Raw genomic sequence first — 23,492 nt, forward strand, 5'->3', positions numbered from 1 at the left:
AAATGCTATGCCACGGCACAATGGTGTGCCATGAGACAAGACCAGGGGAGCCTTGGGATTTGGTTGTAAATGCCAAGGCATTTGTCGTATTCACTTTTCTGCCCTCGCTTTTTATCCTCAATATGTACTTTGCTCAGCCAATCAAATCATCGTGTTTGTGTTCACAAACAGACAAAGCTGGGCATACTGTAGGAGGGGCTAAAAAAAACCCACCTGGCCCTCTCGTTACCCTACTTATGGGTCACGACTCAGCGACCACAGTTTGAAGAACAGCTGTTTTGGTGCGCTTCTCACCGTTCTTGCAGTTGGGCCCCGTCCATCCCTCCATGCAGCCCTGGTTGCCAAACTGATCACAGACATAGTGGCCGAAGTAGTCGTCGCGCGGTCGGCACACCTTGTTGCACTTGCTGCCGTAGTAGTTCTCATCACAGCGCACGCGGATGCTGTACTCGAACCGGATGGAGGGCGTCTTGTACTGTCCCGTCTGACGCTCCTCCCCCGGCGTGATCATCCCTCGGCGGATGCTGCGTCCTATCAGAAGGTCCTCGTCTGGACCAGACATAGGAGAGGAGACATCATAGAAATTATAGGACAATGTGTCATTTCACCCCGCTAGTAGGGTACACGGTAAAAAGGTGGTTCCATTTGTACATTCTCAAGAGTTAAAGGCGCTATAGGCGTCATTCAGCCACTAAAAGTCACGCTACAATACAGTCCACATCACAACACCTCGGTGGCACAAGGTTCCTTATCTCCCCGAGTCATGTCTACGAGGCAACACTAATGAAGTGGGGAAAAAAACCTTTCCCAACTCACAATAATAATACATTATTATTATTATTATTTATTCTTTTCAACTTTTTAAAAGTTCTGTGGATGTATTATTTCCTTTGTATTATTCATCTACATTTGGGATACATATTATATTCACATGTATCCCAAATATAGCACAACAGTACAGAATAGTTCAGCTCTGTGTGCAAATCATTGCTATGATCAACATCATGATCAATGAGTTTTGAGGATTGATTTGCCTCACCGCTTTCCATAACAATAGAATTATGCCATTATGGTAATGCAAGACACTAGACTTCTTTTTATTATCTAAAATATCCCTGACAGGGGACGTGACCCAACTACCTGCTGGTCAGCAGAGAACAGACAAAACATAGAAAGAAGCATTGATGCGCTCCGAGATCAGAGGGAGGGGGTTCGGATAAAGGTCTGTTCTTCCAAGCAGCAACGAGGAGGAGAAAAAAAGAAAGGAAAGGAAAAAAGCGGGCAGGAGCAAAAGGAAAACAAGCCAAACACAAACAGAGGGCGAAGGAGCCGGGGTCTGCAAGGCCTTGATAACCCTGAAACACTTTTTTCAGTTTTCCTGCTTTGTGAAACAGCCTTTTCTGGCTGGCTCGCTCTTCACCTCCCCTCCCCGCTTCTCTCAGGATATCCAGTCCCGACTCCTTCGGAGCCAGGGCGGAAATAATAAGAGACGGGGAACAGAGGAGGAAGGGCGACATAGGAAAGGGCCTTTAGCTTGTTCTCAAGGAACAGAAGCACCATGACCCAGCAGGCCGCCCGTCCACCAAGCAGGACAGCTGTGACACTGCCGGGGCACGATGGCATGGGTGGTGGCATGGCGGCACAGGGACAGGACAGGCCCAAAACCCACGCTTACAACCTTCTGTTACACTTCACATTCTAAAGACCACTAGAAGACATGGTTTCCTGGCTTTACTTTGCTGTGCAACTGTACAGGTCTGGAAATACACAGTACAATCATGAGTATTCATTTGACTGAATAACCGAGTTACAATTGATAAATTATCTGTGAAGATTATACTGTGTACCTGAACGAATATAATGCATCGATTATGCATCTTCACACCTCACATTCACCTTGTGGACGGATTGCAACCAGACTACCAGATTGCAACCCGGCAACTGTAGAGTGTTGTGTGTAGATTCCTGATCACAATATCAACGAGATAACAAATCCAAATCTGTGTTAGTGGTAATAAAAGGGGGAGAGCATGTTGTTCATTGTTGAACCCATGGCATGTAAAGAATGCAAAACAGACACATTAGGGAGGAAATAATCCCACATTGTCTCTGTATCGTTATTGCAAACCACTTGCAAAAATTGCTGTATTAATGCAAGTTTGAGCTAATTACTTACATCCTTGTGTTGGACTAGCATGAGATGGTGATGGCAGTAAACTAACTGACATCACCTTTTTAAGAGCATCCATAAACCTTTACTACCAGGTAGCATAAAAACAGGCAATAGGTTGGAAATGTATTCTCACGCTGTCCTTATTTAGTCCATCTCTGAAAGTTTACACACCACCCCTCCCCACATACACACACCACCTGAACAGCAAAGCACTCACTCACTGCTGTTCATTTCCAGCAATTAGATATAAAAATATAGACCAATCATGTGCTCTCTCTCTCTCTCTCTCTCTCTCTCTCGCTGTGCTGAAGAAGGCTCTCAAAGAGAGCTGTTGTTACTAGGGAGAGCAGATGACAGAGGAGAAAGATAGATAGAGAGAGGGGGGGGGGGGCAAAATTGGCTTACATAAATCATCGAGGGGGCTTCAGATATTCAAGTATTTGACCAAGTCAAGAGTAATGTAATAGTCTACAGTATGTGTTCCAAAAAAAGACTATTATAGCCCACATTTTAAGTGCACTGTAATGTATTGCTGTATTACTATTGCACTGAAGTTCCTGTTTCATCTGTTCAAGGAGCTCAGGTGCTTATGCTTGATTTATACGTTAGAGTACATAATCCGCCAGATCACAATACGCAACACGTTGTGAGCTTATAGACTGTCTATTTGCAGTGTTCTACACCTGCATACAACTACTGTAAGTAGTAAGAGAGCGAGAACTAAACGCCTCAGTCTATATGGCACGTTGATGAGAACAAACATTAAGCTACATTTTTTAAATATCAAAAGACAAGATGATTCACTTGATATATAACACTCTGCTACCGTCACATTTACACATTTATGCTACAAATTCTGTTAGAAGACAATCCAGGCTGTTGCCACAACAGTGAACCTGCCATGATCGATGAACTGCTTGGCAGAGAGGTGCGCACAGCGCCTTTCAACGGCACCTTCGTCCAGGTGCTTTCATAGCGTGCCAGCCTTTTATGGGTGTGAGTCATTCTCTCCCTTTTATTATGAAAAATAATATCATATAAAAAGTTATTTCGGTTTTGTGTTCAATAGCGATGCTGCATGCTTCCTCTTTTCAGACCGTTACCGGTCAATTTGTACCGTTTCTTTTTTACAGGCCTGTTGGAAACCTCCTGTTCTGAGGCAACTTCAGAGTAACATCTGATTTGCACCGAGTCACGCAACCATACATAACCGATTTGCAAGCTTGCAATGCGGCACAACACGGCGCGTTGTGAGCATGTAGATCGGCTATTTTTGGCACGCATCTATGTATAAATCGGGGGTTCATGACTGAGATCTCAGTCAATCCGTTTTCTCCATTGCAGAAACGGAGATGTGAGGCAGAACAGCAGGTCTGCATTGATTTGTCATCCATCTGACTGTGTGATTTCAGCATTAAGGGGACACGCACTGGCATCACGCTCATCTCAACCACACATATTTCAACCAGGCCTTTTTTTTTATGTTGTGTGCGTCTCACATGCTGTAGAAGACCTGCTCAACTGTAACATCCATGCTCACATCCCATTGGTTACCATTTAATCACATTAACCCTGGTGTCCCTCCCTATGTTTGGCATGTCATTATAGGAGACGGTATTCAAAATGTGAAAGTAGCAGATCTACAGATCGGCCGTTGCCCAAGTAGAAAATAGTACAATACATAACGCCGCTCTCTATATTTCCTTATGTTTTCTGCAACTGTTTTGTGAGTTTTTAAATGCATCATGTTATTTACAGTATGCCTCCACGGCAAGGCCACGTTTGCCATTATGGGACCAGTAAAGATGTACAATGTCAACCACCTTCGTGAAGTGGATATCGGATATGTGATTGAGGTGAGAGCGGCCCTGCCCCTGTAGACGTGCCACCTCCTCGCCGACGGCGAACAATAGCACTGGCCTCCTTTTTCTCTAGCAGTATTTCTGTTTTGTTTTTAAACACACAGGGGCTTCCTGAAGCACAAACAGCTCTGGACAGAGCCTCTTTTTCCTGGGGCTTCGCCAACCCGCTGCCCAGTACTGATCCTACACGGCCCTAAATGAGTATATGCTGTTTACGTTCAACTTTCTAGCTGACACTCGCTTATTTTACACTTTCAGGGTTAAATTAACACTCAGGGTTTTACTGTGTAGCAACAGTGGAATGAAATGAACTCGTATAATAGCCTCTGAACTTTGTGACTCTGTCTGTACATCTTGTCTGTCTGTTCCATACAATATATCCATTCATCTACAGCCATCCATTTATCTATGTCATCAACTGGATCAAATGGACCCGTAAAGGAGAACTGAACAAACAGCCAGGATCTTACAGTGTGTGTGTGTGTGTGTGTGTGTGTGTGTGTGTGTGTGTGTGTGTGTGTGTGTGTGTGTATATATATATATTTATATGTCAGACAGTCATAATGCATGTTCCATGATAATTAAGTGGCATTCGGTAGCCGCCCGTAGCTGACAGCTGGGCTGCGCTAATTAAGAGACAGAAAGGGAAAAAGATCTCTAAACCCAAATAGAAGCAGCACCGCCTAAATTAATGCCTTAACGAACCCATGTGCTCACAGGCTTAATATAGTTAGTGTCCCTAACTGTCTGACAGGCTAGGGGAGGGGGGGGGACACACAACAGAGAGACAGGAGGGTTGAGAGAGAGAAACAGAGGGAGTGAAGAGACAGTGGAAGGTCAGAGGGAAAGGGGAAGATAGAACAATAAATGGATGCGAGTGAGGGACTGAGGGAGGGATGCGAGTGAGGGACTGAGGGAGGGATGAGAGTGAGGGACTGAGGGAGGGATGAGAGTGAGGGACTGAGGGAGGGATGAGAGTGAGGGACTGAGGGAGGGATGAGAGTGAGGGACTGAGGGAGGGATGAGAGTGAGGGACTGAGGGAGGGATGAGAGTGAGGGACTGAGGGAGGGATGAGGAAGAGACTGAATGGAAAGCATGGGGGAGACGACGGCAAAGGAGGGAGAGAGAGAGACAGAGATGAGAGTGAATAGAACTAGAAAACGTGGAGGAATGGAGAGAAAGATGGGACAGAGACACACACACACACGCACGCGCACGCCCACGCCCACGCACACACACACACACACACACACACACACACACACACACACACACACACACACACACAGTACACACCTCTTGTAGCCACGCAACAAAATCCGCACAAATGGAACCGATGGGCCGGTGATTATTTCCATGTATACACCCTGAGAGTTCAAATAATGCACTCTGGATGTGACTAGGAGTCAGTCTACTGTGTGGGTCTGGGCCTACAACAGCCCAGCAGGGATGTGACTATGAGTCAGTCTACTGTGTGGGTCTGGGCCTACAACAGCCCAGCAGGGATGTGACTAGGAGTCAGTCTACTGTGTGGGTCTGGGCCTACAACAGCCCAGCAGGGATGTGACTATGAGTCAGTCTACTGTGTGGGTCTGGGCCTACAACAGCCCAGCAGGGATGTGACTAGGAGTCAGTCTACTGTGTGGGTCCGGGCCTACTACAGCCCAGCAGGGATGTGACTAGGAGTCAGTCTACTGTGTGGGTCTGGGCCTACAGGCTAGGGGAGGGGGGACCCTACCACCCATGAACCCCTGCAGTACAGCAGGAAACGCTAGCTGTTACAACAACGCTGCGTTTGGAGGATTAGTGAGAATGAGTGACACGGACACAGTGCGTGTGTTCACAGGTCAGTGGCTGTCACAGAGCCACTGCTATCAGATACAACCACTAAACCCAACCCCAAGCTGGCCTCCACCCAACTACATGTTGCACACACTGCACAGACTACACAACAGCAGCACTGCGTCCCACATGCATTGTTTCATGATTTCATCACTGTTTCTGGGATTTCCCCCTACCAATAGAGAGAGAGAGAGGGGGGGGGGTGAACCAAGAGAAGGACAGGTAGACTTAGACTGACAGACAGACAGAAATAGGTAGAAAGCCAGTGAGAGAGGAAGGGTGATTCTGTAGAAAATGCGCCGAAAATGTAAATTTAATTTTCGGTGCAAGTGAAAGCAAGGTATACACTCAGAAGGCAAAACGTGGAGAGGAAAGTTAAATGAACATCAACTAGCCCATGGGATTGACAAGCACCGCTCCCTTGGTCACACAGTCAGCCTGTCCGCCAGCCAGCCATTCAGTCATCCAGCCAGACCCTCAGACAGTGAGTCAGTCAGTCAGTCTTTGCATCAGTCAGCCATCCAACCATATACAGCAAGCCATTCAGTCAGTCTCTGAGTCAGTCAGCCAGCAAGCCAGTCATCCAGCTATTCAGTCAGTGAGCCAGCCAGCCAGTCAATTATTCAGTCAGCCATCGAGGCAGTCAGTCAGTCCATAAGTTGTTAAAAGTCAGCAGGCATTCAGCTAACTGTGCAGTTATCTAGCTATAGCTTAATTCACCCAGGCACTTAGCCTCACCCACAGATCAGCACTTAGCTCCAAATTAAAAGGCACTCGACTTTCAAACAAGCAAACACCTAGCAAGGAGAGGTCCCACTTCGTCTCATCACACAAAGATTACATTCCTCAATTAACCTTTACTTCCTCCCGGCAGCACTTTGGGGAAGAACAGTGCGGCGAACAGAGGCCCTGCGATGAGGGGAGCGTGTACAAACAGGATACAGCTGTGTACCAAGCATCTCGGTGTGCAGCGTGGAGGCAGGCAGGCCAAGAACTAAACTCTTACTCCTCCTCCCCTATGATCCCTCTGGGGATAATTAGTCACTTTTCATTAAAGCCGTTCTCATGAATAGAGTGGGAATCGAGTGTACCTGGCTCGTCGATGGAGGGAGGGAGGTGCAAAGACCAAAGGTTGGTTTTACTTTTCCCATCCCTGCAGAATGGCACTGGATGGATTTCACAACACACTAATAAATCAATTATTAATCATATTGATCAATATCTATAAATGCACCACACCTCTGTGTGTACGTACGTGTGTACGTACGTACGTCTGTAATATATGTAACTCGAAAACCGCTCTCCCCACCGACTTCAAATTCGACACACGCGTTCCACACCCCCACAGGGCGTGCAGTGCGCGGCGTCGAGTCCGTCGGGTAGTCGCTTGTCCAGAACCAGCACAAAAGCCTCTGCCCGGGCTCTGGACCTGATCAGCCCTATCTCCATATATGAAGCTGGCCTATTCTGACATCAAAATGATTGTTGTCACATCACAATGATGTCCTGACATCGGCATAGACACCATATTTGGGCATGCCTGACAAAGAACTCCATATATGGGCATAAAAGGGACACATACATAATAACTTGGTGGGGCATGCATTTCCAACTTGCATGGTTCCAAGTAGGCTAGTGCCCACGGGCACCGCTCTAGTTTAATATAATGAAAAATAGTATATTTGGGGTGGATGGATTGGGGCGGTAGTGCCCTGAAAGTATGTGTCCAAGGATGTGTTCAAAGATGAACAAGCTTCCATTTCCCCTACACTACAACCACATTGGACTGGGACTTACAGTGTACTGGCAGGGACATCGCCTGGTGCCCTGTCTCACTGCAGTCCCCTGTCTCACTGCAGCCCACTGTCTCACTGCAGTCCCCTGTCTCACTGCAGTCCCCTGTCTCACTGCAGTCCCCTGTCTCACTGCAGTCCCCTGTCTCACTGCAGTCCCCTGTCTCACTGCAGTCCCCTGTCTCACTGCAGTCCCCTGTCTCACTGCAGTCCCCTGTCTCACTGCAGTCCACTGTCTCCCTGCAGTCCACTGTCTCACTGATCAATTGACTAATCTGAGTTTATCACTCAGATGGTTTAATTTAGCTTATACACTTTCAATTTGGTGTCCCTATTTTGGCCATTTCATTATAATAAGCATTAATACTTTTTAAACACTACAGTTTTCTCAAATAAATGTTTACATTACACCATCATCATATTCATAACGTATAAAATAGGGCTAAAGTGGTTCAAATTAGTCTTTAAGCAAGACATGGGTTTGACAGCAGCTCAGTGACTAACAGTGGAGGGCTATGCGTACAGTGTGTCTCAGGTGTAAATTTGTGTTGAGCAATCCTCCACTACAGAAATACAGGTAAATAAGAACTGTAAACCGTTTAAGATTAGGGACTCCTGGCAAGCTTAACCATAAACACCCAGCATACCAGCCTTGTTTTCAGCTTGACTTCCATGGTGGTTCGGCACTTTCACCCGTCATTCACCCTTACTTTGGAATGGAATATTTGGCTCCAGGGTTGAGCATTGCCGAGGCAATGTCTCTCTGAATCCCATAACATACATTTAGAGGTGGAGGGGGTGTGGAGAGAGACAGGAAACAGGAGTCGAATTGGGGGACTTGCTGTCAGGCATTATGAGCATTGTGGTACAGTATATGTCCTACCCACTCGGCTATGAGGTGCACTGCACCCCATTTTTTTAACAGTTAAGTCCTACAAAAACAACATGTTGCACTGTGATTGGTCATTTAAAAAATAATCTTTGTGTATACTGTACATGCCGAAAATATGTATGCCAGACAGAAGGTGTTTAATAAAATAAGGGTTTTTCTAATTAGAGTGACAAAATCAGTCAAAACATTGATAATCAGTGGTCCAGGACTTCCCAGCTGGACAGGTGAGTGTACTGTAGTGTACGACAAAGCAGAGAGCGATGGAGTGGACTTACCGTTGGTGTTGTGAGTGCTGTTGTCCCAATCCCATGCTTCTACTATCAGTGTGTACTCCCGCTGGAAGAGAGAGACAAGACAACAGAGGTTATCACGGCTCACAGACCCTTCACGCTCATAAAGACAAACACGCATATAAACAGACACACGTGCACGCACAGTGATATGCACAGTATTGCTGTGCACTTACATAGTACGGTATGGACAGTAGGGCCTGTCACCATTACACATTTAAAGTTGCCGATTAATTGTCACACAAATAATTGCGATTAACGATTTAATTGTTTTTGCATTGAATATTGCAACAATTTGTATTTCTGCTTGCCTTTTAGGCTTTGTAATCACGAATTGCACCGGGCAGATGTGACTTAACTAAAATAAATAATAACTTAAATATACAAAGAAGCACTAACACAAAATATTGCGATTAGGCGATTATGGCCTGACAGACACAGACAGATCTTGAATTATGAAAATCACTTTATTAAATCTGTTGCCTCTGAAATCACACACACGGGCGCACAGCGCAACGTCCTCGTGAACATTAGTCTACACAGACCCCAGACCCTTCCAACGTCCTCGTGAACATTGGTCTACACAGACCCCAGACCCTTCCAACGTCCTCGTGAACATTGGTCTACACAGACCCCAGACCCTTCCAACGTCCTCGTGAACATTGGTCTACACAGACCCCAGACCCTTCCAACGTCCTCGTGAACATTGGTCTACACAGACCCCAAACCCTTCCAACGTCCTCGTGAACATTAGTCTACACAGACCCCAGACCCTTCCAACGTCCTCGTGAACATTAGTCTACACAGACCCCAGACCCTTCCAACGTCCTCGTGAACATTAGTCTACACAGACCCCAGACCCTTCCAACGTCCTCGTGAACATTGGTCTACACAGACCCCAGACCCTTCAACACACAGCATTTCACCTGCTCTTCTGAATGGTCAGCTTTGCCGCACACGTCAAGTCACACTAATACAAAGTGACACACACAGCCATAGAAACCTAGCTATGCCACCCTGCACGCACGCACGCACGCACACACGCACGCACGCACAAACACACAAACACACACGCACAAAGACACAAACACACACACACACACACACACACACACACGCATGCTCTCACACCCACACAGACAAACAGGTGCACCACACACAGAACTGTCTCCCACACATAAACTGTGTTGTTTCTTTGCCACAGATACTTAGGTATGCCCTTGTGGACTTTTAGTCACTCTCTTATACAGTATACAGTATAGTGACACACACTACAAAAACAGAAACCCAGATATGCTCTCGCACACGTCTCTCACACACATATTTTTGCATAAAGGTGAGAGAGACGGTGGGAACGTAGCTCTGGTTCTCACAGCGCTGTCACTGATTAGCCACTATCTCCCTCAGGCTAGTTAACAAGTGCAACCACCAAACAGTTGGGAAACAAGGCTAGGCCGCCCTACTATTGGCTGGGTCCCCGACTGTGTGAGACTCACTGTTGTAATAGTGTGCATCGTCTCTGTTGAGTGGAAACCTCGTTTGTACAAAAACTGTTACTTTTCCAAAGAATTGCTACAAATAGCAGATCGACAAGCTCAAAAACAAAAAAATCGAGTAGGGCATTCATTTACGGAAAGAAAAAACCCCACAAAAAGTTCCAATATTAAGAGGTTTGTGCCTGACAGCAACAATACGTTGGTGTGGTGTATGTGGGTATGCTATAACGTTTACAGGTAACCCAGCAAATCAACAAACTATGCACATCAGAGCCCTCTAAGCAGTACAGTAAGTTCCTCCCTCACATCAGAGCCCTCTAAGCAGTACAGTAAGTTCCTCCCTCCGGGGCCCCGAGAATACTCCCATTCCCTTTCAGCGGGTTTTGAGATGTCGCCCCACCTTGGTTGGCTTTAGGCGTGCAACAATTAATCAAGCTAATCGTTTTAATTCATTCATTATAAAAGAATAATTGATTTGTATATAAACGATGTTGGGGAAAACAACTAAAATTTCACTTTTCTCATGAGAAATATTCAATATTGGATCAAAATTGTTCACTTGATAATTGATGATCAATGAACATTGTTCTTGCTTAATGTAAGTCGCTCTGGATTAAGAGCGTCTGCTAAATGCCTAAATAGTGTGTTAATATTGAAGACTAGGCCTAACTCCCAGCATGTCTGTAAACTGTGTCCTACATTCCAGAGGAGCCTTCACTGTCCCACAGCAACAAACTAAAACTGTGGATTGATTCAGCTGCAACCTATTTAATCGCCTCTTCTTCTTCTTCTTCTTCTTCTTCCTCTTCCTCTTCTTTTATTATTATTTTTCCCGCGGGCATCAGCAAAACAAACCGAGATGGAGCTTGCTGCACGGGGCCGTCCAAACAGCTGTGAGTTCCCATGACCCGAGACTGACTCTCACTATGACTGACTGAGGGCTGCTGGGAAGAAGGAAAAAAAGAAAAAGATTACAGGGAAAGGCTGTAAATGCCGCTGGTCTGAGGTGGCTGTGTATTGAAACAAACAGGGACCTGTTAGACCGAGTCAGGAACATAAAGGTCTGTTTTGAGGTTATATCGTCGCTGTCGGCCGGGCAAAATGTTTTTTTTATTTTTTATTGCCCTAGTTTATACACGACAATGTCACAGTTGCGTCTATTTTTGAAAACGTTTGCCTATAATGGCCTGTCCAAAATAGGGATGTGACTTTTTGGACGGGGTTACGTCTGTCTGTGGGTTTTATCAACCTTTAACCAATGAAAAGTAACAAAAAAAGCTTGTGACTAAATCATTGGATCCACTGGATCTGGACATACAAGGTTTCTGCAACAGCGTTGATGGACAGCCAGAATGTCTTGTTTGTTGTTTGTTAGACGTCCAGAGGAGAGCGAGTTGAAGCTGAACCCACAACAGTGTAAGCCCAATCTATGTACGATAGTCCATTAACACTCATTAAGACCTGAGACCAAATTTTACAAATGTCTTCTAAATCATGACAGTTTTCTGAAAAACCTATGTTTCTGTATCAGTGGTTCTCATGTCAAGGACAATAAAAAATATATGTAATTGGCTGCCGACCCCCATCTTAAAATATGTTGTTCCAGGGACCCCCCCCAGAAGCAAAGATGTGAGTTAAAAACGTTCACTGGGAAAGAATATGTGTTTTATTTTATTTAGAAAAAGCAGTGTAGTATAGAATGCATATTTCTTAAACATAGAAAAAGTCATTGGTGCAATTCCCAGTTTTTTTTTGTTTTTCCCCCCTTTCCCCTCCCTCCCCCGGTCCCATGTCATCCCCCCTCCAAGTGACTCCATCTCCAATTTCTCTGTATAGTCCTCACTTTCTTCAGATAGATTACGTCATTATGGCATCAAGACAATACGTAACAGGGGCAACAGGGCAACATTACTTCAGAATGAACACTTCAGAGGGAGAAAAAGACAATGACAAAAACCAAGAAACGAAAGTATTTAAAGTATTGCTGAGGGGACCAAAAACAAAACAGCTTTGGACTTCGACCATGGGAGGAGGAAGGGTGTCTTAAACATTTTCTTTACAAATATCATAAAGCAGGCATTAGGACCAGTGAGATCACACAAAGTCTGCCCAGGTACAAGGTTGTGTACCTGGGCCACATTGATTTGTGTGATTTGTGAATATTGTTCCAAAATACTTTCAACTTGGGGCACCCACAGAAAATGTGAAAGTGGTTGGCTTTCTTTGCCCCACACTGCCTCCAGCACAGCCTATCGTCACCTTTGTGTTTTTCTTGATACGGGGTCTTAAAATATCTAATAATATTTTTCCAACAATGCTCTCTCCAGTCCATAGAACAGGTTGAGGTAGACTTGGAAGATCTGCTAGTTTTCAATAGCTAAAGTATAAAATAATGCTTAAAGTACAGCCACAGCGACCATAGTTTTCTTTTTATATGCATCGATGTGAAGATGAATCCTTTCACCTCACACCGTAAATGAAAAATGTAATCTCACAGTAGTATTTGGCATGCAGCCGAACTACGACTGTCGACATGAAGAGACAAACCACAACTACTTCAAGACTCACTCACTATAACTTTATAGTATAGTATAAACTTATTCAATAAACGTACTAATATTCAAATAATATTCTAATATGCAAACAATTAGACTTCAAGACTCACTCACTATAACTTTATAGTCAATAAACGTATTCAATAAACTTACTAATATTCAAATAATATTCTAATATGCAAACAATAATAGACTCACACACACTTGATGCCGCCGCCGTCAACATGATTGATAAGCTGGGGGCATCAACATAGAAAATAAAGAATTTATTTTCACATACTACATTAATTCAGAGACAAGAACACCCTAAAGGGCCTTGTTAATGGGGAGCGAGGAACGCACACATTGTTTTCTGGATCACGACAGGTCTGCTGCAGGTCTGCTACAGGTCTGCTACAGGTCTGCTGCAGGTCTGCTGCAGGTCTGCCACAGGTCTGCTCAAGAGGGGCGCGACAACGCAAGCGCAAGAAAAAAGCTTAACCGAATCCAGCTCTGGTGAGTCGCGGGCGTGTGCACGAAACGAGCACGCGTGCAACAAATTCACGGGACCGCGCTCACGCGGCTTCTCCGAGCAAAAACGCAGATCTCATTGAAAATGATCTATAGGCGCGTTTTATCACTCCCCGTTTGCAAGGCCCTTTAGGCTGAGATCTCGTGCACTATCTATAGAAAGATATCGTTGATTCGTTACCTTTACATGTAACTGTTTATTCCCAGAACTTTAGTGTGCTTGTGTGTGTGTGCGTGCGTGCGTGCGTGCGTGTCTGATTGTCAACCACCATCAATACAAGTAAGACGCGCAAACGCGGGAAGCGAACGCAGTGTGTGTGTGTGTGTGGTTGTTTGTGTGTGTGTGTGTGTGTGTGTGTGTGTGTGCTACAGCTGCGCCCTCTGGTGTGTGTGTGTGTGTGTGTGTGTGTGTGTGTGTGTGTGTGCTACAGCTGCGCCCTCTGGTGGCGGGCGGGTGGTGTCACAGCGGGACAGACAGACACACACACACACACACAGACACACACACACACAGACATGATCTGCAGGGTCTCATAGTTAGTGCTCACTGCGTTCGCAATCAGTTGCAACTTCCACTGTACCTGCTTTTCATTTCACATTTTACAACTTCCCATGGGGATCAATCAATTGATCTTTCACTCTCGCCCGTGCTTTCACTTGAGTGCTACTGACCATATGCAGACCGCATCCATCTTGCCAGCAAGGTGCTAACTAGGTGCAACTTCCCATTGACAGCCCATTCATCCAAACTGAAAAGTCCTATCTAATTGTATTAAACAACAGTCAAACTCACCAACACTGCAGCTGTACGAAAAGCTTGAATTATCTATCCTCTTCCATCTATCTGCAGTGTTTGTTTCATAAAAATCCACTGTAGACAAGACATGTTATGAGCTACTTCCTGTCAAGAAATTCCTTGCAGGTGATTTGGAGTGTTGGAGTTTGGAAGTGCTTGTTGAAGATCACTCAACAGCCCATGCGTACCACCTGTTTTGAATTTGCACATAATGCAGGAGGCAGCAGGAGGTTGCTTTACTGATAACGAACGCTTCCAAACTCTGACACATAGGGGAAAAAAACTGCACACACTTCTTGACAAGAAGTAGCTCATAACATTTCTACGGTGGATTTTTATGAAACAGAAACTGTATAGATTGAAAGAGGATAATTCAAGCTTTCCGTACAGTTGCAATGTTGGTGAGTGAAAAATGGCAGGGTACAACCCTTCTTTCTAAATATTTGTTCGGTCAAAATCTTTGTGTTAATTGTCATGATATGTCAGGAGCCGAGCTGGCTTTGTCCGAGGCTTAAAGGTCTTTAAACAAATACTTTCTGAAACGTCTATGGAAAAATGAATGGGAAATTCTCTTCCGGTGCCCTCGTCGTTCTGAAAGTGGGCGAGACTACGACGCTCTATAATAAATAATGGTTATTGTATTATTGTTATTAGTTCCCATGACCCGGGATTGACTTGACCCTCCGTCTGGTGGTCTTTAGCAAGGGAGATGACAAAGTTCTGGGGACAGAGATGAAAGAGCAAGGGACAACAAGGCCCGAGGTCTGTATTTACCTCTGACACAAACACTCTGACCTTAGCAACTAATTAAACAGACAAACCACTTCAACAAGCTGACACGGCGCAAACATCATGTAGGGGGCGGCGAAGTGCGCAAAATGACAGGGCGCATCCCCTCTCCCACCCTCTCCACCTCACCCTGCACCCATCCCCTCTCCCACAGTCCACACATCCCTGTCCCTTTATCTTGCATTCTATCTGGTTCTTTGATTCTGACCCATGTAATATTGGTTTGTTGTTAATGAACACGTTCCAGTCAGTTGCTATGGAAACCTGAAGAGTGACAGGACGGAACATGGACGGCCGTGTCGCTAACACTAACTCAAGTAGACACAGGCTCTTAGTATGTCCTGCAAAGCAAGTCACAGAAATAAAAAACGTTCACTGTGAAAGAATATATATTCAAAGATTTGCGCCACATTTTTACGATTTTTCAAAAATAGCAGACCTACAAGCTCGTAGCACGCCACTCGGTGGCGCGCTATGAGCTTGTAGATCTGCTATTTTTCAATAGCTAAATTATAACATAATGTTTAAAACACCAAAAGGGGTTCCCGCTCAAAAAGTGTTGCTTCAACTCTGAGAATGTACCTTACGGGTCCATTTGGTTTCATTTGTACATCTTCAGAGTTACAGATTAGTTGATTCCAACTTCCAATTTGTTTTGGCTGTAACCTCAAAGATAAATTCTCTAGAAAGAAAACGATTTTTTTTTACACTCTTTATCACCTGTCAGAGGCTAAGAGAACTGGTCTAGTGGGCTAAATACTAGGTTCTGATGACAGATTTACTGCATATGATATATCCTTTGGTTGGCCTTATATAATGTTCAACATGAATGGTGTGTGAAGCAAGGCTTGTGTAGGACAACAGGCATGAAGGGATACGTCCACAACAGCTGTCTGGCTCTCTATAAAGCAGCGCTTTTCAGACATTTTTGTGCCCAAGGCACACATCTGGGGCAAGTCAAAATCTGAAACCACACCTGTATTCATAGTGAAAACAGCAGACCTACAAGCTCACACAATGCCTAGTGATGCATTGTGAGCTTGTAGATCAGATATTTTAGCTACTTTGAAAACGATTGTGTGTGTGTGTGTGTGTGTGTGTGTGTGTGTGTGTGGAGGGGGGAGGGAGCGGTGTTGCCTCTGTATTGGGTTATGAGTGCACACAAAATACTGACACTGAAATTATTATAATGAAATAACAAAATCCCAAAGCGCACCTGGACGGGGCATATTGGCCTATTGGGCACATCATTTAGGAAATAGGAACCCCGGCAAAGAGTACTACACTAGGGGCGGCAGTGGCTCAGGGGTAGAGTGACCGGATGGAAGTCGAAAGGTTCTCAGTTCGAACCCCGGCTCCCCCAGAGTAAGTGTCGAAGTGTCCTTGAGCAAGACACTGAACCCCTAATTGCTCCCAATGTGCAGGTTGGCACCTTGCATGGTAAAGCGCCTTGGATAAAGGCACTATATATATACCATTTACTACTGATACAGGATCAAGGGCTACATACTGTACATACAAACACACAATAAAAAGACCATGGCTAACTGTACAACTAGAACGTCCAATGTTTCCACATTTTACCGTGAAAACACACTGCAAAAAAGCACTGCCTGGAGGCAGCGTTTCCCTGAAGCCAAAAACAAATCAGTGGGTTAGCAGTAGCACTGTACTTTTCCTTCCCAAACTGTAAGTACACATTACTACATGGTCAGGACTCCCAGGGTCGGATGTCACTGTGGCGACGCATAGCGAAGCGATGACATCACGATGCCGGCCGCCCCCTGGAGGACGCTTTGGGGTAGAATACTGGCGTCGTGACCGTTGGCTAAAACCTGATTCATACCAAAAATAGCCAATCTACAAGCTTGCGACATGCTTGTAGATCGGCTATTTTTGGTGAACGATCGTCACTAGCCTATAGTTGTATTACAACCATCGCACATTATTAGAACATGGAACATTACTCCTCACACTACAGGGACTTGCAAAATGCTAGGACAGTATAATTAGCGGCAGAATTTATTGTGTGTAATCATATATAGTCGCAATTTTAGAGTTGGCAATTAATGATCATTTGCCGGTTTGGCCCATAGTAAATCATTGCTCTGGATTCAGACGAACCCCACTTCATCAACATGTTGATACAAGATGCTTAGCTATAATCACACGGTAGGACCTCACAAAAACTGTAATTTTTCAGTCAAATATTATCAGCCGCTTCTCCACAAGGGGACCCAGTACTTCTTGTGCAACAGTGCACAATAACATCCTCTGTGTTAATGTAATGCTGAGTGGGCCTCGGCACTGCACTCTCCGTGGCATTTAACCACTTCAACCTGGCCTCCCTAGTATTTGCCTCATAAATAAGCAACAATACCGCCCCCCCCAACACACACACACACTCCAAGATCTACAAGTTCCCAACATGTCACATTGTAGATTGGCTCGAGTGGTTAATATTAACTGCCTCAGAAGAAGACATGCATGCACACATTTCCGCCCCGCTCCCCAGCCCCCACCCCCCCCTCCCGACACACACACACACACACACACACACACACACACACACACACACACACACTTACAATTCCCTCTTTCTCTTAGTCACACACACACTCTTTCAAATACACACTCAACTGTTTATCGCACATGGAAACACACACACACACACACACACACGTGCACGCACACACATTCACAAACACACATTGTGGGCTGACAAAGCCACGAGACCCGTGTTAAGATGACTCTGTCTTTATAAGCCACTCCCATCCGTGAACAATGGTAAGGCACTGATTAATGAGGCCAGTGATTTAATAACTGATAATAATTCATCATAATCAATCTCACCCTATTTATCAATGTGAAGCCTCAACCACCATGACTGACTCACACTGTGTGTGACTGTGTGTGTGTGTGTGTGTGTGTGTGTGTGTGTGTGTGTGTGTGTGTGTGTGTGTGTGTGTGTGTGTGTGTGTGTGTGTGTGTGCGTGCGTGCGTGCATGTGTGCGAGCACGCGCTCGTGATTGTGCATGTGCATGCTTAAAAGAGATATAAGGTGTACGTATATTATGCTTGTGTCTGTTCATGTGTCTATATATATATATACGTACTGTATGTGCGCGTGTGCGTGCGTGACTGCGTCTTTGAAGAACAGTGGCTTGGAGAGCTGCGACCCCCTGCTGCCTGTAGAGTGACCTTACAGATGAAGAGCCCAGCGCTGAGTCGGAGACACCCGACACCTTCCAACCAATTTACAAGAGCCCAGGGGATTTAACTTTTTCATTAGCTCAGGAGAAACCAGCCCCCTCCTCACTGGCCTCACCTGTTCAATGAATAAATTACCCCCCCCCATCAGGCTGGCAGGCAAGTGCAGAGAACAACACACACGTGCACGTATAAAAGTGGATTGGATGTGAATGTACATGGAAAATGAACAGGATATTCAATTAGTGGACTCTGACTCACTGAAAGTTGCTTTGTGTTTTGAGGCTGAACTGAGCATTCTTAACCACTTAGGTCCTATATAATTTGTTCCCCTCATACGTACAAATAACTACAAAAAATACAATACAAACATTGTAAAAAGTAGTTGATTTACAATCTCACAACAAATTATTTTCCTTCTTTTTTTGTATTTTGTAAAATGAAAGTGGCTAAGTTAATTGGTAATAAAGTTACTGATGTAGAAATACTATTAGGCCCTTCGTGAATCGTGTCCCTGTTAAATCTCATTAGGTTTTTCTCCTCTTCTTTCTCTATGGAGCAGCGTCAAACTTGATACAGGACCCGATGACGCTATGTGTTTGGATCTTGGCTCTCCTGTTTCTGGCTTTCAGGAAACAATTGTTCATGTTCACTTCAAACTTGGACTCGACTGTCGCCCTGACTTTCAAAATAACATTGAACACACAATAACACACAATTACAAATTAGGAATTGTACAGGAAGTTAATTAAATAAGCACAGCTCCCCCTGTGTTGAACGTGTGTTTCTTCCAGCCACAGATGGGATAAAAACAGAACCTCTCGCTTTTTTAATTGAATATTCACTGTAACCAGAGTAGGGGGGGTGGGGGGGGGTGTCTGAGACCCAATTAACAACTTTTGCAGAGTTGCGATCGGAGGGGAAGAAGAAAAAAAGGCATCAGAGACAACAACACCTGTCATGTCACACCTGTTAAGTCTCCTGACATGAATAAAACATGCACCTCCCAGGGGAGACATGTGCGACGGCGGCTAATTTAGCACGTTATTAACAGCAAAAGCACTCCCTCCATCCTCCTCCTCCTTCCCATCCATCCTCCATCCTCTCTGCCTCCTTTCCTCCTCTCCCAGTTCCTCACCTTCCCTCCTGATAAGAGCCTTGATGCCCCGCTCCCTCTCTCTCTCTCTCCTCGCCAACCCACAGGGCCGTCTCAGACGGCTAATCTAATCTAAGCGAATCTAATCAGGGCTTCTAAAAAAAAAAAAAACGTCTTATTTTTTTTCCTTTTTTTTTACTGTGCCAAAGTAGACGAAGGGAGGGAAAAAATGGGTGAAATGACCCAATTCACTTTTCCACACCCAAACCCGTGAAAATCTATTTCTGTCATGGTGGCGTGTTATAATGGTTATAATGGTTCTTTCAGCAGGCCAGAGACAGGAGGGGAGGGGGGATGAATTCTGCCCTTTATTGTGAATTGATGATGTGGTGTTTTCCATGATGAGAGCACTGGCACGACATGTCGCTCAGTTCTGTCCTCTGAGGCGTCATTTTAAAAGGGCCGACGAAAAGAAAAGAAGATGACCCTTCTTTGACTCGTTAAGCAATGTTTCTCATTGCCGTGCACTCTGAGACGACGATGTCTCAGACTGGAGCCTGATTTACTGTATAGTGGTGTGACGCCACGCGCATCGACGGATAAGAGGATCCTAAGAAATGTATGGCATACACGATTTCATGTAGTCAAAATAGATGACAGACACACCTGTAGCAATGAGGTGCCAGTTGTTTGAGCCAATGAAAACAAGCGTAATATCATGTAACGGTAGCCGTGTACTCATACTCCCTCGCTAATGGCCTTTATACTACTGTGCTAAGCATACAGCCATTCTTGCCAAAAGCACTGAGTGAAAGTTGACAGGTTAACCAACACTCCCATCTGAGGCGGCTTGAGGTACTCCCCTTCCAAGATAACGTGTATACAAGGTTCCCGTAGCCCCCCATTTACCACCGATTAGCATGCATGACTTCAAACACGGTGATAAAATCTGCTTGACTGTACTTGCATTCTTCACCGCTGCTGTATTTTCTTTGCTGTGACAGATATCCTTCAGTGCTGTGTAATCATTCAGTGCCGTCGGGTGTTTTTAGCTAGTGCCAACTCGGTGTGCACACACACACTCCCACCATTCAGCTGGCTTACAACAACACACCCATACCCCTATTTCCTCGCCACCGTGACCTCAGCATGCGCTTTGTGGCAATCGGTCCATTTTCTTGAAACTTGCCTCCACCAGCCCCCACCACCCAAAACAGTTTCAGCTTCACCCAGCTGATGGCTGACGAGAGGGTTGTGAGTCCTTGGGGGGAGCTGTTAGTGGTTAAGTGTCTTGCCACTTGGTGGACCGAGGGGGTGAACCCATGACATTCTCAGTGATGTAACTAGGGTGCCTTTTGCGTCCCAAAACGCACTTTATAGTTTTGGGCCTCAATACAACATCTACCTCTGCGTCCATGGGATGCACTACTGTACTCTCAGCATGTACAGTAATAATAATCCACGTGAAAGAAAATAATCACGGGAAAGAAATGCGGTAAAACAATAAACACGATCATTTTGCATGGCCGCATGCGACCTCATCCTACGTTATAAACGATAAAATCCACGTAAGAATCGTTGTAGAACTACTATTTGTAGCCATCTTGCTCAGAGAGAGCGCTGAGCGGAGCGCAGCCTGGAGACCAGAGCCGTTTAGAGAGAGTGACGACAACATACCGTTCAGTGACTCATGAAGCTCCGTGAATAAACAGTGAACGGGGTTGTCGCAACTCTCTCCTCTACACGGCGCTGCCTCCGACAGAAAGACGGGAACATTTTTGAGCATGACAAACGGAGTAGACCCGATTGAATGGGAAACACACATTGTGTAACAAACGCCGACACTGTTGTATGTTGTGCGTTGTGGACCGGTGCCACCACAGATTAACATGCCCCCCCCACCCCACCCCCCAAAAAAAGAAGTGCCAAAGCCAACTGCAGGGCAACAGAAAATATTAGCAACCCTATTTTCTAAATCTAACATCATCATCATCTGCTAATGAGGATGATGTGTGCTGCTGTGCACAGCCTACCTCCTCCATGACTGCTTCTACTTAATCTCCAGGTTAGTTTTGTAGCATTCTTTTTTTTTAATGTATTGTGTAATGAAAACATAAAGATTTATTAACAGTTAAAACTGGCAGAATTATTATAGATTTCATATAGCCAAAATCATATGAAATATGTATGTAGTATTAATGTAGAGCTTTTTTTTTTATTATTATTTATTTTGCTAGCTTTATTTATAATAATAATTTCTTCTTCGTTTTCTACATGAATATAACCACATTATAACCATATAAAATGAAATTGGAGTTAAATGCTGCAATTTGTAAAAATGGCAAAATATGACTCTTAAACGTCGCTGAAGTGGGACTAATCAAATGTCCCTGGGACTCATCTAAAAGACCACCCCTGCATCCCGGGACTCATTACATTGAAAACCTATTTACATCACTGCATTCTAATTTCCTGATGGCCTCCCTATACTCACTAAGCTACATCCTCCAGACAGTACATTATATCTTGATAGAATCAGTCAAGTAGGCTATTGTACAATAACACTCAGAAATGCTACTGCCCCAAAAACACTGGGATCCAGATCAGTATTAGCCACTTAAGTGCCAACTTAAAGAATGTCTAAGCAAATAAATGTACAAGCTCAGTGTGCATGTGAGGGAGAGAGAGATAGAGACCCTGAGAAGAGAGAGAGAACCCAACACCGTATCAAGGTGTTGAACATCAGATATCTCTCAGTCCGGCCTCAGAGTGCAACACAAGAGAGGCCTTAAGCCCAGTTTATACCCCGTTGCACGACGGTGTCGTTCACCCAAAGTAGCAGATCTACAAGCTCACATTGCGAGTATATTAAGCATTATGTATCTCCGTAAAATCCTCTCCTCAGATATTTTGCCCGGCGCAGGTGCCCCTCTCTGCTCCATCTCTCCCTTCTTTCTTTCACCTCCATCATGACATTTCTTCCCTGCATTTTCCTCTATAACTTCACGCTTCCCCCAACTTTCAACTAAGTGGTGCTCTCTCTTCTCTCTCAGTTCAGTTGCTCCATTCTCTCTATTTCCACCTCTCAATCTCCATCTCTAAACTCCCTATTTCCACTAGTTTTTCTTTTTTCTTAAAAAAAAAAACTCAATATCTGCGGACAAAAGCAGAGGCATAAAGTCATTGTTTGTGAAGAAAGGCATCGAGACAAAGGGAAAGGTGAAGGCATCCCTCGTTCCTCCACAGTGCAGCTGGGAAAGTGATATTCACGGCCTGGGAAAGCCCCACGACTTGCTCTTCATTAAGCCACCTGGGCCAAGACTTAACGAACAAATATGGCGTATGCGCGTGCAATCTAGTGTAAACTCGCATGAATCTCGTAAGCACTTTAATCAGTTTGGTGTCTCTCTCAAGGATGATTTTCTGTTTCATTGAACAAGGTCGTCACACATAATGACATGGGAAGGTGACCTGTGGTGTCATGATGCCACTGCGACGCCACATGAACCTCTCCTTGCTAGCAGGATGGGGCGGCGAGGTTGTAACTGTTCATTCATGCTGCGATGAGGGGGCACTGAATGCACTGCCGAACCGCAGACTGCTGCTAAATGACTTTAACTTTTCATCGAGAATAAACGAGGACAAAACAGCCACAGAGATGGAGGGATTGGCAGAGAACAAGAGATACAGACAGGAAAGGAAATGGCTGTTTGGTTCCTAACCACAAACATATTCGACAAAGGTCAGGAACCTCGTTCAAATGTAACATGCCTGTGACAAAGACGGCTCAGTGACTTGACGACTTGTACAGTATTTCATCTTTCTCTCACACACACACACGCACACACGCACGCGCACACACACACACACACACACACACACACACACACACACACACACACACACACACACACACACACACACACACACACACACACACACACACACACACACACACACACACACACACACACACACACACACACAGATTAACCACTTAAATCAGGTTTCCCTTAAATCCTATATACTGTACTTAGTTGATCAGGTTCCCCAGGGACCTATTTATGGCGCTCTCATTTATTCCCTCTACACCAAATCTATCCGACAAAAATAGCTTATCAACAAGTTCTAATAGCTGATCTATAATCTCACAAAGAGTCGCAACGTGACACGTTGTGAGCTTAAGT

General features: G+C 44.9%; 1 protein-coding gene across 2 annotated transcripts in view; it reads right to left on the bottom strand.

The window, feature by feature from the left end:
- The window catches only part of LOC310878265 (protein jagged-2-like), a 65,723-nt gene that overhangs the window by 31,131 nt on the left and 11,100 nt on the right, over window positions 1-23,492 (bottom strand). For both annotated transcript variants that reach the window (XM_083792493.1, XM_083792494.1), the window contains exons 3-4: window positions 8,839-8,899; window positions 295-549 (exon numbers count right to left, since the gene is read on the bottom strand). In XM_083792493.1, the coding sequence (XP_083648619.1) occupies window positions 295-549; window positions 8,839-8,899 (316 nt within the window). The remainder of the gene's footprint in view (window positions 1-294; window positions 550-8,838; window positions 8,900-23,492) is intronic.

Source organism: Protomyctophum parallelum (assembly GCF_964188405.1).
Source record: "Protomyctophum parallelum genome assembly, chromosome: 20".
NCBI lineage: Eukaryota > Metazoa > Chordata > Actinopteri > Myctophiformes > Myctophidae > Protomyctophum > Protomyctophum parallelum.